Source organism: Cotesia glomerata, linkage group LG8 (genome assembly GCF_020080835.1).
Source record: "Cotesia glomerata isolate CgM1 linkage group LG8, MPM_Cglom_v2.3, whole genome shotgun sequence".
In the NCBI taxonomy this organism is placed as follows: domain Eukaryota; kingdom Metazoa; phylum Arthropoda; class Insecta; order Hymenoptera; family Braconidae; genus Cotesia; species Cotesia glomerata.
In genome coordinates, this window is record NC_058165.1 from 5,605,572 (window position 1) to 5,627,723 (window position 22,152).

Here is a 22,152-nt window from a genome sequence, read left to right on the forward strand (position 1 = left end):
AAATAACATGAAGTAAGGCCTGATCGTCACAGAAAATTATTACTAGCAGTACATAATTTAAAGTGTAAATATAAATCTAATAATAAAGACCATCAAGTCAACTCTGTACATTTTACAGAGCAATACTCGCGTTTCGATTATAGAATTATAGAAACATTAGGTAATTTGGAGCATTTATATTGCTCAGAATTGAAAAAGCTTAATAAAATTAATACGTTGGGTAATTTGGAGCATTCATATTGCCCAGAATTTGAATTTTAGTTTTAAGGAGGTTTTTGCAATAATTCTAATGATTTAAATGATTCAAACATCTAACTACTAATGCATTTGAAAATTAGAAGATTGTGAGGTTACATGTAACGCTGCAGCGTTTGATTTTTTCGACGGATGGTACGACTGTTTCTTCGAATTAATTTTATTTTCATGTTGCCAACTTAATTTTTTATTTCACGCTATTTTGATCGGGTAATTTGTGTCGCACCCTGAAAGTCACCCAAAAATTTTGAAGTTTTTTCACATCCCTTTATTTTTATACTAAACACAGTGACGCAATCGCGAAAAGCAGCTGACTGCATCTTTCTCGCACGGGTAGACCTGGCAGTTCCGAATTCACCCGATCGAGCCTTTAACCGTTCAGCAGCGAAGAACAGCTGTCTGCATCTTTCTTGCTTGGGTACACTCGGCGGTCCCAAGTTCACCCGATCGAGCTTTTCACCTCAGAGCGTGATGGATCAGTCTAACTTGCTACGTACGAAAAAATGTGTGTGCGCTGTGCTAAAAGAAGTTTTCACTTCAAAAACATCAATCACCCATTAGGATTCATAAAATGACTGAAAAATTTGAGTACCAAGTTGCTATGGTTCTTCTACGCTGCAGCATTCCCCAATACCATTCCTATTAGCCTCAACTATACAAACTGTTCAACAGAAGAGAACCCAATGCCATACCGTCAACGCTCTCTGTATTTGACTCGCCCGTACAGGACCATTCTCTGTATTTGACTCGTCCTTGTCCATAAGAGCTGTGTAAAATCGTCAAATACAGAGGAAGAATGTGGTCAAATACAGAGAGCGGTCAAATACAGAGAGGTCCAATACAGAGAGCGTCGACTGTATGCTGGTTACTGAGAGTAGGGGTAAGGCTTAAAATATTATTTCTGGAGGGGGACAACGCTTACTATCTGAAGAACACGGAAAGAAATACATTGCGGATATCACTATGTCACTATGGGTGTGAACACTATACTGTATGGTTTAGAAGATTTTGATTCGATATAAAAATCGTCAGCATAGATGATTTGGCTATGGTGGGAATAGTAACATCAACAATAGTTATAGCTGATACGCCAATGTCACTATGGGCGTCAGACCCATAGTGACTGGCGACATTTACGATGCTCCTGGCAGAACAGTCTATCCGTTATTGTTATATCTCTTATGCTGATATTAGAGTAGTAACAAAATTAGTTTAATTAATTGAATGGGTTATGCACTGATAGAAGGATTTATTAACTGTTAATAATTTAATTTATTTGAAGACAATTATTTAATTTATTAAATTTTAATAAATATTTTTTAACATTAAATAAATATCTATTTGGGTGGAAAGTACATTTGTTAATAGTTAATAAGTATTTATTAATAGTTAAGAAATATTTATTAACAATTAGTAAATATTTTGTAGAGTGAATTTGTTTCGCTTGCAATTTGCAATGTCATATGATATAAAGAAAAGATGGCTTACAAATAAAAATCATCTTTATAAATTATTTGCATTAATTATATTACATTATAATAACATTTATTATGAAATACCAAATTTTATCATAGCTCATAATTATCTTTTATATTTTTAAATATTAAAAACGTTAATTTATTTAGTGAATTTAATTATTATCATGTATTCCAGCTATAGGGTTATAAAAAGTGTCAAAAGGAAATTGCTATTTTTACTTTTTATTTTAAATAAATATTCGTTAACAGTTAACAAATGTTCATTAACCATTAATAAATATTTTTAACAGTTAATAAATTGTACTAAACAAATTACTTATTAACTGTTAATAAATATTTGTTACCTGTTAGCAAATATTTATTAACATTTAATAAATAATTTATAAACTATTAATAAATATTCATTAAATCCTATGATGTTAAAAAATCATTTATTAACAGTTAATAAATCTTATTAAATATAAACAAATCCTTCTATCAGTGTGTTCGATGAAAAATATTTAAAAATTTTGTATTAAACTAGTTTAATGTTACAATTAATTTCAAAGTAGTTTTACTAATTTATGAATTTTTATGTCGGTACAGTAGTTGTACCCATGAAATATTGGCCGTAATTCGATAGAATTATTGATTGTCGCGCTAAGTAATATCGCGGGAAAAACTAGTAGCATTGCGACATCTGCGATGCACTATGGAGCTGGCGGCAATGCTGTCAGGTCAAGCCTCCTATGCGCCCATGTAATAGACGCAAAGATTTTGGTACCATACAGTATAGTAGATAATCCTATATGCATAGGGCTTATAGCAATGCAATACAACGACATAGGGATATCCGCAATGTATTTCTTTCCGTGAACATTAAGAAAATTATTCTCACGAAAAATTTCAAAGTGCAAGCATCTCTAAGTTCACTACCAAATTTTTGTAATTGTAATTATAATTTGACAATTGTGTTTAATTTAATTATTCAAGAGTAAAAAATGGCAGTCAATAGTTTTGGTTTAAAAGATGTCGAGGGGTTGGTGAAATTTGGAAAACTTGGTGTCAACTCAGTGTTTTCCTGGAAAAATAGCCAAGACATAAGTGTTCTTCAGTTCGCGCTTATGAATTGGCCGGAAGGATTTATTGACTTTATATTAAGAGAAATCAACTTCGATCTGAACCTCAACACCGCCTTGTTAAACGCGGCGCTCTATGTGGCCATCAAGGAGAAAAAAGTTGACATAGTGAAAATGTTAGTAAGCTCCGGGGCTGACGTCAACAGAACATCAGGCTATCGTTATAGAGTGCTACCCCTCCACCAGGCCATCGAATGTAGAAACTACGACATTATCGAGTTTTTGGTGACATCAGGAGCCAACGTGAACGCGAACGTTTCCAAAGTTAAAGTAGCGATGTATTGCTATAACTCGTCTGCTTTGACCAGTGCGATTTTCAAACATGACACCCGATTGATCGAGTTATTATTGAACAACAACGCTACCATCGACCATGGATCCGCAGAACTACTCTCTACGGTACGATTAGCCGTAAGTACCAAAAAGGTTGAGATTCTCCAGCTCCTGAAAAAGTTTGGAGCAAAATTCGATGTGTTCAAAGACGGGAAGCTCAGCGTGGAGTTTGAAGCAGTACTGCAGCAAGATAAAGTTAACATATTCAAGTTTTTCGTGGAAAATTGTGATTTTTTGGACTTAGCTGATGCACATGGTAATACTTTAGCTCACTTGGCTGCTAAGTTCCATCGTTGCAAAATTTTGCGCTATTTATTGAACTGTGAAATGGATATTTATGTGGTTAATAATGATAATTCAGGCTTACTTGATGTTGTCACGAACCAAAACATCCAGTCAATGACTCATTGGCCGGTAGTGTATTCAGATCTGGAAACATTGACGATTCTCGAACGCCATATTATAAGATTAGCAGCAATTGGTCGATTTATAAGTGAAAACAATTCAGGAACTTTGGATGGCGATAAATCAAGAATACTCCACGAACAATGTGAAAAGGAAATTGTTAAAATGAAAAACACGAAAATAAGTAAAACAAAATTAAACTATTATTGTGTTTTATAATTTAACTTACACAGATTGACTATTGGATTAAGAAGTTTAGATTATTGTTTTGACAAGGAAGAAATATTTACCGAATTTCCCATTTACGGTAGTATGATCCTTGAAAAATTGCAAAGAGCGATTAAAAGGAGAGAGTTGCTGAAGAATACAGAATAATTATATGATATTTTTTATATGGTTTTACCTGACTCAGTTATTAGAAATATTTTGTATTATTTGAGTAACGTAGATTTAAGATTGTTAAGTCAATAATTGTAAAAAAAAATATTTTTAATTTGTAAAATATTTTTAGATTTAAGTTTTTTTATTGTAAATAAAAAACTCTAATTTAACTTGACTATTTTCAATTTTATTTGTTTATTGTATTTATTTATTTATTTTATGAAATTAAAAATTTTATTACAAGATCGTTTATTTTTTTCAAAAGAAATTTTTTCTTTCAGTGTTGTCCAAGATTTTTGATAATTGATAGAGATTCAAAAACTTTTTGCATATCTACAAGTTTAGATTAAAAACTTCATTTTTTCATTTTAAATCTCGATGGACATTTTTTATTTATAATAATCTACATAATCCTAACTTATATTTTGATAGATCCATGGTAAGTAATTAACTACATTAACATAAACTCCTGGAATATTTTGCGCACATCCAATACCCCAACTAACCAAGCCAATTACACTCCATTGTTGCGTGCTGGATAAACATACCAATGGTGCACCACCATCCCCCTAAAAAATAAATAACAGCATAATAATAAATCTCAAAATATATATAATTATAATTTGATGCTAAGAATACTTACCGTACAAGCGTCTTTTCCAGGTTCTCCACCGGCACACATAAAACTCATTCTATTCAAATAAAATAATCCACCTAGCCTCGTGTTACGAAGCTGATTTTCGCAAACCGATTGATCAATAATCGGGACTTGAACTTCTCTCAAAATACTTTGATAACTTCCGGTGGGTCCAAAAGCATTTTTTCCCCATCCAGTAACCCAACACTGTGTCCCAACAGGTGGGAGTGCCGTTGGTAAACATGCTGTATTGATATGCGGACTTAATGCTAGTGGCACCTCTCCATTAATTTTAATCACAGCGATGTCATTGTAGAGAGTGCTTGGGTTGAAATTTTCATGTATTTTAACAGTGAGAGGGGAATACTCTTGATATGGATAAGGCTCGCTGTCTAATATACCATTCCAATCTCCAAGTCGAATTTTGAATTGCGTATTACTGTTTACAGTACTTTTATTAAATTAGTGAATGAAGTTATAAAATGATATATAAAAAAAATTATTTGACTTACGGATATGATGAAACTTTGTGGGCTGCTGTCAAAATATGTGTAGATGTAATGAGAACTCCGGAACCAATGTACTCATTGTTTGGTTTTAAAATAGCAACGTGCCACGGATATTCTCCATATTTGGCTATTCCTTGACCTTGAATTGGAGAATTTGTTATTTTTCGGGTGCCACATGAACTTGTAAAACTTCCTGATACATCGCAGCACAATACTTGACCTGAAGGACACGATTGTTTACCCTGTGCGTAATTTATGAACAGCAAAATCACATTAATTTTATTTTTTCTAGAATTTTATATTCGTGGTTCAAGAACAAGTTTTATTATTTTAAAATAAAGGCTCCAAATACTGATCAGTATAGATAAAATTAACATAAGTACATTCTTTGTAAATTTATTGGAGTTTTTGAGCTGAAACGACTGTTATGCTTTTTTTTATAGTTTTATCTTACAAACTGGTAACACCATCAGATCCGAGGTCATTATATCTTCGACATTAAATCCTAGGTGTTACATCCATGCTGTTATATCCAAGCGACAGTATATCCACATATAATTAAATCCGGGAAATTATATCCGTACAATGATGATAATGGTAATGATGATGATGATGGTGATGATGATGATGATGGTGATGATGGTGATGATGATGTTGATGGTGATGATATTGAAAAAGTTTGGGCAGGTAAAAAATTAGTCGGGGTTCAGGAGCAGAGCTTCGGTATGGGTTGGGGGTCGAAGCCCCCAGTTGTAAAATTAATACTGCAAATTGTATATCATATTAATTTTTAATGATCTAATAAAATGTTGATAAATCATCGATGATACGTTAATCATAGCTAATGGTATAGCATGAGTCATAACATTAATCACGATAGTTAGTTTACTTTAGTATTCTAACAATTAATTGTGTTTTATAATTAATAAATAATTACATAACAATTAATAATTAATTAAAATTTTAACCCTAGCTGAACTATTAATAATGTATATTGTATATTGTTGCGGATATAGTGGTCTAAGGATTTAACGGCACGAATATAATGTCACGAATTTAATTATTTGTGGATACAATGTCGCGGATATAGTGACGTAGAATCGAATTTTCACAACTTTCTGATATTTGTGCACAAACTTTTTTCTTTATTGTAACGACTGTATATACACGGTGAGAAATTTCTGTAGAAATTTACTATGCATACATAATAAGACTGAACCTTAATGACTCAATTCAAAATATTACCATAAAAATTTAAGAATATCATATTGTACCAATCAATATTTACTAGGGACCATAGTAAATTTGACCATGCAACTGTTACATAAACATATATAAAAAATTTTCGTAAACTGACAGAACAAAAACTGTTAGTGTGCTTAAAACTTTTCATTATAGTTCCATAGTAAAATTTCTGTTGCTCAGTCGACAATAAAAATTTATAAAAAAGTTTCACATTTAGTCACGTGTACTCGGTTTAAATTTAAAATTGTGACTATGAAATTTTCAAATGTCCCATAGTAAACGTATGCGCGTCAGTCTCGACGCGCGCTCTTTCATTTTTTCGTGCTGCTTTTTGTTTTGTCAACATAAGTCTACAGACGCTATCAGTAGTGGTCAACGGTGTTATGAAAATTGCAATAAACATTAAGTTTTAAATAAATATTAGTTTATAAATCCATCAACACATGAATAGTTAATGAAAATTTGTAAGATTCATAAATAATAAAATATTTAATAATTTACCGTGAAAAATTAAAATGAAAACAAACATTTGATGGTTAACCTGCAACCGACACTTCTAATAATAATAAAAAATAATTTAAAAGTTATATATTGTGTTTATAATTATTCATAATAAAATTAACTGCCAAAATAAATCCTACGTTCATTGTTAAAAATGAAAAAAAAAATAAAAAAAACTATATTTTAAAAAATTATTGCAAACAAAAAAAATCTTGTTTGGTTTGATATTTTTTTTGATTGCTAAAAACATTTTTTACTCTAAAATTTTTTATTTTTTACAAACGTTTTCTTATTTTTTTTGCTATAGTACATTCGGAAATTTAAATTATTGCATATTTCATTTTACTATGGTACATTTCAATTTCTACCATTTACTATGTCTGATTTCATTTGTTTCGGAAATTACTATGGGCCATTGTAAAATTTTATTCTGAGTCAATAAGGTTCACTAGTAATATGCACCATTGTAATATCTAAAATCCATGCAGAATAAAAAATAATGGAAATTTCTCACCGTGTACGTATGTATGTACGTGCGCAAATTTTTATGGAATGCGTAATTGTAGAAATTCATAATTACCTACTCAATATAAAATTAAATTATTAGATATTTTAAAATCAAATTGTTAAGCTGCCTGTCCAATATTTGATTCCTTTACCCTATTTTAATCCATTTTGAAAAATACTTGAAGAAAAATATTTGCTTTGGAAAATTTTTGAGATTATTGAATGAAAAATTTTTTTCTTCGAGTAATTTTTTCTAGATTCGTAAGTATCCTTTTTTTTTGTCAGTGTAAATACCTGATTGACAATGCGTATATCTATTGAAGGAACTGCAGTAGTGGCTGATGGTGACAAACACGTACCTTGGAGGACACAAATACAATTTGAATTAGGTCGTGCGGTAGTAGTAGTAGTAGTCGTCACTTTTGCTAAAAAATACATTATATTTGTTATCTTACATTTTACAATATTTTCAATGATAAAAATTGGATGAAGCAACGTAGAAAAATGAAACAAAAAATAATTATAAAATACTATAATGGTAGGAATATATTATATCTTTTATTTTAATACAATATTTCTCACTTGTTCCACTAAAAACAATTCCATCATTAATGGATGGCGTTTGAGCAAATGAACAAACAACTGCGGTTAACAATGTCAATTTACGAGTACAAATTCTACTTAGTTTAATCATTTTTCATAATAAGCAAAAATTATAGTGATATTTATTTTTATTCATAAAATATATGATAGTTTTAATAACAGAACAAGTATCAATGATGTCACAAAACTAAATAAAATTTAAATGAGAGAACTCGGAGTTTTATACATCCTCAAGCGGTCATTCATTTTTATTATTATTATTATACTTTTTTTTTATTAACATTATTTATATGAAAAATGAATAGACAATGTTCCAGTCAAGTTAATTTTAAAAATAAAACGTGTACAGGTTAATACTCAATTTTTTCACACTCTGTCATAGAGATTATAAATTAACGTAAACGCAGAAGCATCCAGCCGCGAAATGAATAATACCGCGACCTTCTCTATTATGGATTTTCCTTAGTTTACTCTATAGTAATGGTAAATGTTATATACTAATCATAATAACAATGGAAAAAAATTATACATATAATAATTGTTTGAATTGAGTTTATTGTTGTGATATTTAATATTTGTCACATACTTCAGAGGCATAAAAAAAAAGAAAAAAATGCATAACTTCCGATGGGAATTTTATATTTCGCAATTCAGTTTTATTATCTGGTTTTGCTAATTACCCTTAATAATTACACCGTTATTGTTATTATAATTGAGTTATGGGAAGTTTTTATTATTTTAAATTGAGGACAAAATAAATTTTAGTCATAACAATTTTTTTAATACTTTATTATTATTTTTTAAAAGTATACCTAGTAAATATATAACTTTAATTTGCGTATAGAAAAAATATATATGGCAAATATATATATATATATATATATATATATGTCGAATATAATAGGACCATATATTTAATTACATAATTATCAAAAAATATTTAATTGACCTTTGAAATTCAATGTCTAAATTTTTTTATAAAATAATTTTTTTTTTCAAAAAAAAAATTGTTTTCTTGCAACGCAATAATTTTTTGTAAGTTTAAATTTTTATTAATTATTATTAAAAATTTCAGAATAAATATTTGTTGCATTATTTTTATAAAACTTTTAAAAATGTTGAACTAACAAAAGTATAACATTTATAACAATAAAGTTAATTGCAAAAACAATAAAAGAAATTTTTTGATCAAATTAGAGCATCGTCTAATGCTTTGTATTATGTCGTGCGGTAATGACACAAATATATATTTTACGCAAAATCTGACTTTGCGTGTTGTAATTGTGAGGTCACAATTACGGCAATAGCTTATTTTATTTTATATTCATTATTTTTTATATAATAAATATAAAATATATATTTTTACTTAAAGATATAAAAATTACATAATAAAAAAATGTATGTACAAAAAAAAATAAAATATAAATAAGCAAATCATGTAGGAAAATTTTATCAGTCTACCAAATCGTATAAAAGGATATTTTTTTCAAATATCTTCAGTGAATATTTCTAACAATGTCTCCAACGATACCAAGAAAATTTTTTTTTATTGCAATTGGTATGAAATTTTTTTGATTTAATATTATTTACTAAAAAAATTTAATCAATAAATTAATTAACAGGCTTTATAATTCTGAATTATGTGAAGTGTCTGAGTTTACAATTTAGTGACATAAAAGATTTAATAAATGAAAAAAATTTGATTGATACACTCGATCCATTGTTACTTAAGAATGCCAACGGATTAATATTAAATGATGCATTGGAAGCCACTTTGATACTTGATCAAGATGTACAATTTTATTTATTTACTAAAGAAAATCCCGATTTTGAGTATCCATTGAAAATACATGATAATAATAATTTAAACGATTCACCTTTTGATAATAATGTATCAACAAAAATAATAATACATGGTTGGACTGATAGTGTTCACAGTAATTGGATTAAAGAATTGCGGAATAATTATTTATTAACTGATAATTACAATATTATTTGTGTTAATTGGTATCCTGTATCGGCGAAAGAGTACAGAATAGCTGCTAAATTAACTAGACAGGTTCTTATTATAATTTTTAGTTAATTTATTGAAAAAATTACTTGGTTTGTGAAAAATATTTCGTTAAATATTTTATCTTTGCTTTGGAATATTTAATTTTTTTTTTCTCCAAGAAATTCAAATGCAAATGAAGTAAAATGGAATTTTTTATTTACATTAAGAATTTTATAAATTTAATTCAGCAATACAATATTTTTAGACAAAGTAACTTTCATCATTTCCAAAATTTTTTTTTCCTTGTAAAAAACTTTTTTTAAAAAAAAATTTAAAGTCCGAAAAATAATTCTTAAATATTTACTTTTTTTTAAAAAAAAGTTTTACTACGTCAGAATAACTTTTAATTTTACATAAAAAGTCAGAGTTATTCCAAGATTTCGGATTCTTCTAAAAGTAATTATTCAAAATAAGAAAAATTTTTTAACTTCCCGCTAAGAAAATTTAAAATTTTCAAAAATCGGGAAGTTATTGATTTTACCCCGTTTTTCGAAAATCGAGTTTTCATCAGATCTCGACGTTTTGAGGTCCTAGGAAGCTTTCCTGATTATTCCCGCGAGGGTGTCACTATGTCTGTATGTATGTATGTGTGTGTGTGTGTAAGTATGTAAACCTCTTATAACTTTTGAACGGTGGTACCGATTTGATCGCGGTTGGTGCCATTCGAAAGGGCTTCGCCAAACTTAGATTTTCTGTTAATTTGAACCAATTCGGACTGATAGATTTTGAGAAATATAGAGAAATTTAAAAAAAAGTAGGAAAAAAAATTTTTTCTGAAGTGGTTTTTTTGGGATAACTTTTAAACGGCTCAACCGATCGATTCCAAAAACTAATCAGCTCTCAACCTTGAAAAACCACGTCGATCGCCGCCAATCCGGTCAAAATCGGTTGATTCGTTCGAGAGATATCGTGAACGAAAGAAAACCGAAAAAAGTGTTTTTTCAGAGTTACTCCGAAATTTCTAGTTTGACCAATTGAAACTTAGAAATTATTTATAAGGCTTAAAAAACTACGTAGAATGCCGCCAACCGCGTAAAAATCGGTTCATTCATTCAAAAGTTATTGCGGTATGAACATTCAAAAAATAGTGTTCTATGAAACTTCTATCAGACTTTTGAGCTCAAAGAGATCAAAAGCATAGAAAAGGTATCTTTTTGAGCTCGGAGAGCTTAAAACAACACACAGATTGTACTTTTGAGCTCGAAGAGCTCAAATAAGCGGCCAGGTATTAACGGAATTAGCGGGAAGTTGCAGGGATGGCCTTTAGGGTCAACCGTTTTCCTAATTTTTTTGTAAGTTTTTGCGACTACATAAAATGTTATCAAGACTTCTTGATATTTAAAAAAATTTTTTTTTTTAATTTTTTTGGCTCTAAAAATAGTTACTTAGAGTTTTTTGTGTATATTAAAATTTTTTAATTCGGTTTGAGTTTAAAGACAAGTAGTTTTTTTCAGTGCATAGCTTACATAATGTATGTAAATTTGTTTTAAATAATTATTGTTTATTAATTTATTTTTTAGATTGGTGAATATATCGGCGACTTTATAGATTATTTAAAAATAAATAGTAATGTTTCATTAGACACAGTACACATACTGGGGCACAGTTTAGGAGCTCATATTGCTGGATTTGCTGGTAGTAAATTGTTTGGCGAAATTGGTAGAATAACTGGAATGGATCCTGCACGTCCATTATTCGAAGCTCCAATACTTAAAGATACCTCTGATAGATTAGATTTTTCGGATGCTAATTTTGTCGATATTATTCACACTTGTGCGGGTACTGTAGGCTTTGTGAAACCTATTGGACACGCGGATTTTTATCCCAACGGTGGTACTTATAGACAACCTGGATGTCCTGTATTTATAACACGTAATTATTATTAATTTTTTTATTTTATTTACTACACAAATTTAAAATAAATTTCTTTTCATTGTATAGAATATTGCAGCCATGGAAAAAGCCATCAATATATGGCAGAATCAATAGTACATCCTGAAGAATTTGTAGCTGTTAAATGTGATAGCTGGAAGGATTATAAGGCAAATAAATGTTATGATAATACAACTGCAATAATGGGTGAATCGATAAGTACAGATACACATGGGATATTTTTTTTGGAGACAAAGCCAGATTTTTCACTTATTAAGTATTTTATGATATAAAAAATTCATTATCACTGATATTTAAGTCTATGTTCAGGACCGTCGAATGAATTACTATCTATGATGTAAAGAATCCGACCCTCGGGCCACAAACAGTACCATTCTTACCTAAAGATCTTTTTGGACGAGTTGTTCTTAATGCAGATAGAGATTCATTATGCAGATTCAAAATAATCGCGATCGAAACTAATTTTAAGAAAACCGAAAAAAAATTCAACATTGTTGAATTAGAAGAAAAAACTATTGTTCAATTGTAAAAAAAAATTTTATTACTACCAATAATGGTAAATGACGTAATTAAAGACAAGATTCTGGTCACAGTGGCTTTTTTTATGTTATTATAGTCCGATTTATTATCTACATAATGCAGTATCATTTAAACAAAAGAAACATTTAAGTTTTGTAGGAATGTTAATCTATTAAAAAAATATTAAATTGATGAATAGTAGTAGTTAATAGCATAAACTTGTTTTTTTTTTACAGATAAAGGTGTCTAATGAAGACATTTAAATAGAAAATTTTGACCTTGGAATCTAAATTTTTGATTGTCATTTTTAACTTTCCGCAAAGAAAATTGAAAATTTTTGAAAATCGAAGTTATTGATTTACCCCGTTTTTCGAAAATCGAGATTTCATCAGATCTTGACGTTTTAAGGTGATCCGATCAAAAACAGTTCCACTGTAAAAAATAGCGCCAAGTCCACGCTCATAAGACTATTATAAGAACAACATTTTTTTCCTTTACAAAAAGATATAAAATAAAAAAATTGAAAAATCCAAGTAACTGATATGATTGTATATGATTTTTGATAATTAAAAAAAATTTTGTTTCAAATTCAAAAATGAAAAAAAAACAATTTTGGAATGTACTTGGTGTGCGTGGTTGCACAATATTTTTTTTCTTGTAAAATTCGTGAAATCGATCTATTAGGACTTAAAAAAATTTGAATTACACAATGACGCACACCAAATACATTCTAAAATTGTTTTTTCTCATTTTTAAATTTGCAACAAAATTTTTTTTTAATTATCAAAAATCATATACAATCATATCAGTTACTTGGATTTTTCAATTTTTAGTAGATTTTATAAAAATCTAACTATTGCAGCCGTCCTCATGGCACAATTTTGAAAAAATGTAGTCGTTTTCTGACTCAGTTTGTCGAGCTGAGTCAGAAAATGTATATAGTTCAAAAGTTTATATATGTATGTATTTATTTCGGAAGAGCTAAGAACGTTTGTTGGAGATTCAGCATTTTGTGATTCACTCATTTTTATCATTACAACTAATTAATATTCCCAATTACAACAAGATCAATTACTAAGAATTAGTAGATAAACTCGTACAAGGTTAATTTAATTTAGAATGCAAACAATATTAAAAATATCTTGTGATAGACCGAGACTTAAGAAATAACGAATTCGCGATCACCAGGACGTCCGTTCAATCTCAATTCCAAAGCAAGACTGTCTTTTCCAAAACTATTCTCAAATAGTCTGCCTGCTTCACATTTCTCTTTTCCTTATTAATTTTATGATACCTCTATCGTCCTGGGATCTCGACTACGTTGACAACCATGTGCCTACCTAGGCCTAAGCCTACCGCAATAAAACGATTTCGTTAAATCTTATTTTACAAAATATTAAAGTAACAGTACATTTCTTAAAATTACTAAAAATAGAAATATCCTAAAGAATATTCTCATCACTTCGTCAGAAAATACTCCACTGTACTTTATTCTCCGACACGGCCATTCTGACAATCACACGCCCTCGGGTGTATCTAAAACATTGAGTTACAGTGATATTTTAGTTTTTGATCTTAACGGACCTCGCTTATTATAAAACGTTTTACAATAGATAAACTACATAAGAAAAATTTCAGAAGTCCTTTCCAGCAACAGAAATCCATTAATTATTTATTATACTAAGGAGTTATCGTATAGTATTCAAAAGATCGAAAAGCCATCAATCATTATTACTTATCATTTAATTATCAAACAACATTTTTTATTTCCCTCCACCAATAGACCTTTGCACTATCTCTAGGCTACCCTAGTATGCCACATACAGTATCAAACACATCTTGTAGTTACCACAACTACCTGCCCGCCACATCATCAGCTGCCCATCGCACCCTGACCAAACTAACATTAGCCACTAATTTAGTTTGCAGTTGCGACTACACACTGACCATTTGCCCTACTAGTACCTGTAGCTATTAAATGCAAAATAATATTTAAAGATTTACAAAAGTCTTTAAAGTCTTTTCCCGTAAAACATGTACCTTGATCGGCAATCACACGAGCGGGGACTCCAAAAATAAATATTGCAGCCTTTAAAACTTTGATAACACTATGACTATCAATTTTACGAGTATGATGTAAATATACATGTTTGGTAAAACCATCTACAATAACAATCACGTATTCCTTGGTATTATTTTTACCACTCAATTTACCTGTAATATCTATATGCACAGTATGCCAAGGTATGCGGGTCTTGGGGATAGGATGCAATTCAGCTTGAAGTGAGTTTAATTTACCTGAGTGGGTTTTAGAGAGTTTACAAGTAATACAATTGTCAACAAATTTACGTACATATTTAGACATATCCTCAAACCAGTAATATTCATAAACCTTATCAAGCGTTTTATCCCAACCCAAGTGCATCACTGACTCATGTATGGCAAACAGAAGGTTTCACCTTTTCTTTGTACTTTTCGATAAAGTGTACTGGCTTTAATCTCGTAAGATTTTGAGAGGTCTTCCGATAGCTCATCATTTTGTAACTTGGTGACTATTTCTGAAATTTCCGAATCGCGCCGTTGTTCAGCAAGGAATCAATCGACCGATATTTCCGCGAGTTTTACACGTTTCTCTTCAATTTTATTAATTTGTTTTGGCAAATCGGGCAAAGGATTTCGAGAAAAGAAATCCGCGTGAGCCATGCGATTGCCTTCTCTATAAACTATATCGAATTGAAAAGCCTGTAAATAAGCCTACCATCTATGTACTCTATCGTTAAAGTCAATCTTATTTTGAGAGGACTTTAAAGAGTTGCAATCCGTCACAACGGTAAACTGTCATCCATGCAAGTAATGTCGAAAGTGTTTTATTGATTTAACGACAGCCATAGTTTCGAGTTCATAAGAATGATACCTGGACTCAGCTGGACTTGTCCTTTTACTGAAATATTCAATAACTTTATTTTTACCATCAACTTTATGCATAAGTATTGCTCCGTATCCATTGGAACTGGCATCGGTATGCAGTTCTATGGGATAATCCGGGTCAAAAATAATTAAGACGGGTTCATTGGTTAAAATACGAATTACTTCTTGTCGAACATTTTCATGTGCCTCAGTCCACTCAATATATTTTTTTACCTGAGGTAATTGCATATAATGGTTTCATAATTTGTGAAAATTTAGGGACAAATAGTCGAAAGTAAGACGCAAGGCCAATAAACTGTCTAAGCTGGGTAACGGTCCGAGGAGCGGGTAACATTGTTAAAGAATTTATTTTACGACGGTTTGGATACGGAAGCCCGGTAAACTTATGAAAAAGTGGCGCTACACAGACCCATTTTTAACATGTGTGCTACAAACTTAAATACAAGTGTATCGATAACTGGTAAAAATTTCACAAGTTAATTTTTAACTTGTGCACTTGTGCACTCGTGAACTGGAGATAGGGATAAAATGGCGGAGATAGGGACAAAACCCTAGGCTTCAAACCCCGGCCGCCATTTAAAAATGTCAACAATAACAACTCATACGGTAGCCAAGAAAGTCGTTGCTAATTATCGCGAAATAATTTGATAAAATATCAGTCTTGGTTTATAAAGTCAAAAATTGATGACGTGTTGATTTTTATTTTTATTGTTTTTGTATTATGAATCGTTATAAACAATAATAAAACCTGATTGTAAATACAAAAAAAAAACAGTGCTTGTGGGAAATTATGAAAATTGTGTTTAGTTTAGAGTCGAAAATTATAAAAAAATAAACAGTATGTAGTCTTACTCAATTACACATTTACCTAAAGTTTATAATTTTTAATAACTGTACTGTAAAGAATTATAGCGATATTAGAGTTTAGCAAAATATTTAACCATGGCAGAATTTTACATAAAAAAATACTTTTTAGAAAATTATAAAATTTCTGACATTCTTCAATTGTTAATCACTAAACATGACATATGAATTTCTATGAGCACACTCAAGAGGATTTTGTCAACACTGGGATTAAAACGAAAATATGTACCAGAATCAAATATGCGAGAAATTATTGCTGCTGCTATAGAAGAGGTTAATTCTTGTGGTTATAACTTATGTTATCGAAGTCTATGGAAAAAATTAAAATTACAATACAAACTTCGCGTTAAAAGAGAAACTGTCTACAAGATATTGAAGATATTAGATCCTGAAGGCATAGCAAATCGTTATGGCAATAAACTACGTCGACGCCAATATATCAGTCCAGGGCCAAATTTCATGTGGCATTTAGACGGTTACAATAAGCTGAAACAGTTTGGTTTCGCAATCCATGATTGTATCGATGGTTTTTCTCGGAAAGTTATGTGGCTGGAAGTAGCAACTACTAATAATGATCTAGCGGTTACGGCATATTATTATCTGAAAACTGTTAAACAGCTGAAATTTCTACCTACCGTGATTCGATGTGACAAAGGTTCAGAAAACGTGCTTATTGGTGAGTTGCAAACATGTATGCGAAAAATACACACCTATAAATTTTCAGGGGAAAAAAGTTTTATCCAGGGTAAAAGAATTAAAAATTAGCGCATCGAATCATATTGGGGACGAATGCGTCAACATACAGTGGATTTTTACATACAACTTTTCAAGTGTATGTATGAAAAAGGTTTATTCGATGAGAGCAGTTTACACATCAAGTGTTTGCAGCTTTGTTTCGGCCCGTTGTTAAAATATGACTTACAAAATAACAAGAAGCTATGGAACCAACATCGCATAAGACGACAAGCTGCACGAAATCATCTAGATGGACAACCAAATGCATTTTTCCAGTTACCTCATCAATATAACTGCCGAGATTATAAAAAAATGATAAATGTAGATACTGTTGGCCAACTAATCGAGATATTCACAAAGAAACCACAATTATTTGATCCACTAGTGAAAGAATTAACTAAATTATTAATTCCAGACTTTAAAATACCAACAAACCCTACTGAAGCCCTCAACTTGTATAAACAAATATTAAGTGAATATGCTGCATTTAAAAGACAACAGTAAAATTGATAATTACATCTATGTATATTATTTATGTTATCTTCACATAAGTGGAAAATGATAATCCGTGTATCTCTTGAATGAATTCAAGAAGAATAGTTTGATTATGAAATAAGTGAAATTTACATGTAAAATAAATTGTCAGTTATTGAAAAAAAATAAAATTTAATTCATGATCGAATAAAATAATTATTATAAAATAAGTATTATTGCAGCAGATGTTAATAAATGTAATATTTTTGTTTTAGTTGTCTATTGCTATAGATTTTTTTGTTTAGTTTTTACTCAAAGCAAAATTTTATAAGCCATCTATTTGATATATATTTAAAGATATCAATAATGGCTGAAAATTGTTTAACTTATTAAAACTGTGTAACTTATTAAAATTGTGTAACTTATTAAAACTGTTTAACTTATTAAAATTGTTTAACTTATTGAATTAATATTTCCGTAACACTTCCATAAATTTTTATAACTATGAATAAATTAACTGAAAATAAATATTACTTATCATTATAACTACCAAACTAGTATAATTAACTATTTGACTCTTCTATAACGAACTAATATTCTTCAGAAAATTGGTTCAAGTTTAGGAAAATTTTTTCTACCAAGAAACTTTGGCTTCATTGAAAATCTAAATAAGATGAGATTCAATATCGGTGCCCATTCCACTGTCGTTCAAAAACCGTAACTGAGGATAACGCTTTAGGTCTGTTACTGGGATCGTGATCGAAGCACTGACCAATATGACTACGCAGTTTAATTGGTATTTCATCCAAGTTTGGTTTCTTCTTATCCATTACAACTATACGTAAATTTGGTATTGAGAATGGCTTTACATACCAAATACTTTCTTCTGTAAAAAGTTCAACGAAGCAACAGCTCATAGACCATACGTCAGAATTTGTACTTGCAGGCGAATTATATATTAAAATTTCAGGAGCCATATACATCGGTGTACCACAGAAATTTCGTCCGACTGTAGTATTTAGAGCTGATGTCAAAGACGAGTCACATATCTTACCGAGTCCAAGGTCACATATTTTGATCATGAAATGCTTTATTAGAATGTTTTCGGGTTTAATATCTTTATATATTATCATTGGAATCAACTCGTGAATGTAAGAAATAGCTTTACTTATTTGTAGACAAATATAGTAATTGATGTTCATCTTTTCTGAATGCTCAGTACTATCATCACGATTGTTGATAAAGAATCTTAAACTTTTACTATCAAAATACTCCATAACAATGTACATATAAACATCGTCACTACTCACAGCCATTAGTGAAATAACATTTGGATGACAAACTGTATCCATTGTTTTCATTTCACGAATCAAGTACTTTTGGCTAGAATTAGCAAGAATTGTTTTCACAGCCACTTCCGATCCATTCCGAATCTATTTTGCTAAAACTACGCATCCAAATGAGCCTTTTCCTAAGATATTATTAGTAAGTTCCAGCTCACTTACGTCAATCAAGGGCGCTCTTAAAGTCACAGCTTGGACATTTTCCTTTTCAGGTAACGATTGTTCCTTACTTGTGACAGACGGCGGTCCGTTATTCAATGTAAATGCTGGTCGATGTGAAAGTGGAATAATTTTAATAGATGAAGATTGTAGATTTATAGCAGGTTTTTTTGCTTGCGGAATATTTTCTTTATTTGAAACTCTTATACCGAAAGAGCCCTGCCTACTAGGCAACTTGAAATCAATCCCGAATGAAGACGAAGTCCGTTGAATCGACGGAGTCTCTCGATTTACATGATTTTTTTTGGGAATCTCTGCTTTAATAATGTTACTTGTATTGGTAGTACTGCTAGTTTTTCGCGATATAGTAAGCAAGCACAATCGTAGAAGCCCATTGGTTAGTTTAAGCTTTGATGAAAAATATCAAAAATTACATTGCTGACGCTTTACATTCGTAAACTTAGTTATTATTTCCTCATCATTGCTGGCTAACATTACTACAGATAAATCGAAAATATGTTCGTTAAAAGTATTTCGCATAGCAGCTATACTCAATTGACGAATTTCATCAAAAGAATAATCGGAATTGTGATCAAGTTCTATTTTTTTTATGCCTCCAACAGGATCTCGCATTTGCTTATAAAACCGTTCATCAAGACTGCTTTTGTGTTTCCATGCAATGTACAACAGCTTTCGTTGAATTTTTTTTGTTGACTTCTGCAAATAAAATGAAAATTGCACGTTAGTATGTAAAAAAATTTATTGAATTATCATAGCCAAATATTTTATAACATTAAATTTTCTCGAATAATTATATTAGTGTAATTCGGATTACTATTAAAATCAGTTGAATTTTTTTATTTATTGATAAAAAAGGTTTATTTCATGGTTTTTGTTTTTCACATACCTGACTTTTTGGTTCAACTAACTTTAGTATGTTCATCTGATTTATTTTCAAGTACATCCATGATTTCTTGAATTCGACTTTTTTTGGAATTATTTTAAGTATTTTCTGTAAATAATAACAACTAATTAATTATTTTCAAAAAATTTAGCCATTTTTCTCGCGTCAAAAATTTGTTACAAATGTAAACTCAGAGAGAAAACTTTATCAAGATTTAACTCTATGCATACATTATGAAGCATTGTTTTCTTTTACCAACCAACATTTTATTAAGCTTTTCGAACATTTTTATTAACTCACCTTTTAAATGATTAGCATAGTAAATCTCATATTCATTGACATCTTTAACTAATAAAAGATCTTCATTTTCAATTTCAACGCGGAATTTTTCGCCATTTTCATAGTAAGTTAGGCTACTGGCACCGGGGAAGTATCTTTTGACAGTGTTAATAGATATTTTTATGTTTTTTACAGTTAATTTAACTGAACCGTTGTTATCAAATACTTTCACAGCATCCATTTTTATTGAAAAAAAAAAAAATTGTACAGACCAAAATAAAATATTTCGATTCTTTTACAGCATCAGATGTTGCAACGCATCTTGATTCTATTGACGAATTAAATAATAATAATTATTATAAGAGATTTAAATTATGTCAATAATTTACGACGATATTATTAATAATCAAATACTTTATATCTACACTTTTATGAAAAACCAAGACTGATATTTTATCAAATTATTTCGCGATAATTAGCAACGACTTTCTTGGCTACCGTATGAGTTGTTATTGTTGACATTTTTAAATGGCGGCCGGGGTTTGAAGCTTAGGGTTTTTGTATGACGCCATTCTGTCCCTATCTCCAGTTCACGAGTGCACAAGTGCACAAGTTAAAAATTAACTTGTGAAATTTTTACCAGTTATCGATACACTTGTATTTAAGTTTGTAGCACACATGTTAAAAATGGGTCTGTGTAGCGCCACTTTTTCATAAGTTTACCGTGAGCCAACCGGGCTTCCGTATTTTGGACGAACTTCTCTATCTTTAATTTCATACCCAAGATATGAAACAGATGTTTTAAGGAAAGAACATTTTGAAAATTAAATGAGAATCCTGCATCTATTAGAATTTTTAATACCATTCGAAGTCTTTCAAACGCTTCCTCTATTGTATCCGCAATTACTAATACATCGTCTAGGTAAACTACAACGAAAATATACGCGAGCTCACCTAATGCTTTTAAAATTGCTCTTTGAAAAACAGAAGGAGCATTTTTAAGCCCAAATGACATTGTTAAAAATTCAAACTGGCCTTCAGGAGTAACAAATGCCGTACGTTCTATAGATTCTAGATGTATGGAAATCTGATGGAAACCGCTGGCCATATCTAAACTGATATAAAATTTAGCTTTTCTAAGTCTCGGTATTTGATTTAAAATAAGCGGCAAAGGAAATTTGTCTACTATTGTGTTTTTATTTAAAAACTTAACGGCTATCGTGCTGACAAGCCGCGTTATATCGTATAAATATATATTAGGGTGTGCCAAAATGTAACTCCCGTGGAGAACCTTTTAAAATTGGAATTTTTAGTTCCGCTTTTAACAGGGGCTGCGTTTGGGCATTTCCTGATATATTTTGGTCTGAGACAATGTATTTGATTTTCATAGAATTTTTTAACAGAAGCTTAGTTTGGGTATTTCCGGTGAAAATTAAAAATTTGGCCGGAAGTGCCCAATTAAATCTCCTGTTAAAAAATTCTATGAAAATCAAATACATTGTCTAACACCAAAATATATCAGGAAATACCCAAACGCAGCCCCTGTTAAAAGTGGAACTCAAAATTCCAATTTTAAAAGATTCTCCACGGAAGTTACATTTTGGCACACCCTAATATATCTATATATAAATGTATATATACATTTATACGATATAACGTGGCTTGTCAGCACGATAGCGTTTTCAATTTATAATCGATTCTTCTCAAACTCAACATGCTTTATCTATCGATCAAGACCAAGGTTAAGTTCGAAGATGAGCTTAATCGGGCGAGTAATTTGGAAATGACAGGATTTTGAAATTTTGAAAATCATAAAAATTTATGTTTTTACTACTTCAACTTGGTATAATTACTGATCGAGACAAGATATCAAAATTCGGTAAAATGCATCGTAAAGCTCTTTTAATAAGCTTCAATTTTCACTACTCAGAAGTGGTAATAGCGTCAATATTACTCCTTTTAGAGTTCGTTTAATAAAACAGTTTTACTGTTGCAGCCGTTTTAGAATTATTGTCTGCATCATAGCTTA

At 30.3% G+C, this 22,152-nt stretch overlaps 3 protein-coding genes across 4 annotated transcripts in view; 2 read left to right on the forward strand and 1 right to left on the reverse strand.

Annotated features, from left to right (window-relative positions):
- The first annotated feature begins 2,713 nt into the window (after positions 1-2,713).
- LOC123270855 (putative ankyrin repeat protein RF_0381) lies at positions 2,714-3,827 on the forward strand. The gene is made up of 2 exons (XM_044737000.1): positions 2,714-3,734; positions 3,823-3,827. Exons 1-2 carry the CDS (start codon positions 2,714-2,716, stop codon positions 3,825-3,827), a joined length of 1,026 nt encoding a protein of 341 aa, XP_044592935.1.
- A 501-nt stretch (positions 3,828-4,328) lies between these two features.
- LOC123271024 (phenoloxidase-activating factor 2-like) overlaps positions 4,329-22,152 on the reverse strand; it is a 36,291-nt gene continuing 18,467 nt past the window's right edge. Inside the window, exons 1-5 of one of the 2 annotated variants that reach the window (XM_044737241.1) lie at positions 7,952-8,188; positions 7,664-7,794; positions 5,120-5,358; positions 4,614-5,046; positions 4,329-4,539 (exon numbers count right to left, since the gene is read on the reverse strand). In XM_044737241.1, the coding sequence (XP_044593176.1) occupies positions 4,384-4,539; positions 4,614-5,046; positions 5,120-5,358; positions 7,664-7,794; positions 7,952-8,063 (1,071 nt within the window). In that variant the 5' untranslated portion in view covers positions 8,064-8,188 and the 3' untranslated portion in view covers positions 4,329-4,383. Of the gene's footprint in view, positions 4,540-4,613; positions 5,047-5,119; positions 5,359-7,663; positions 7,795-7,951; positions 8,189-22,152 lie in introns of those variants that run through there. The other variant, XM_044737242.1, reaches the window with a different exon arrangement.
- LOC123271025 (pancreatic triacylglycerol lipase-like) lies at positions 9,439-12,508 on the forward strand. The gene is made up of 4 exons (XM_044737243.1): positions 9,439-9,530; positions 9,595-10,031; positions 11,546-11,897; positions 11,967-12,508. The coding sequence occupies exons 1-4, from the start codon at positions 9,488-9,490 to the stop codon at positions 12,188-12,190; spliced, it is 1,056 nt and encodes a 351-aa protein (XP_044593178.1). The 5' UTR covers positions 9,439-9,487; the 3' UTR covers positions 12,191-12,508.

What these genes read in the sequence shown, in the direction of transcription:
- LOC123271025 (XM_044737243.1), top strand. Translation starts at nt 9,488, where the DNA reads ATGTCTCCAACGATACCAAGAAAATTTTTTTTTATTGCAATTG. An exon ending in CTGCTAAATTAACTAGACAG is followed by an intron (nt 10,032 to 11,545) that starts GTTCTTATTATA and finishes TTTATTTTTTAG; the next exon opens with ATTGGTGAATATATCGGCGA. An exon ending in ATGTCCTGTATTTATAACAC is followed by an intron (nt 11,898 to 11,966) that starts GTAATTATTATT and finishes TTCATTGTATAG; the next exon opens with AATATTGCAGCCATGGAAAA.
- LOC123270855 (XM_044737000.1), top strand. Translation starts at nt 2,714, where the DNA reads ATGGCAGTCAATAGTTTTGGTTTAAAAGATGTCGAGGGGTTGGTGAAA.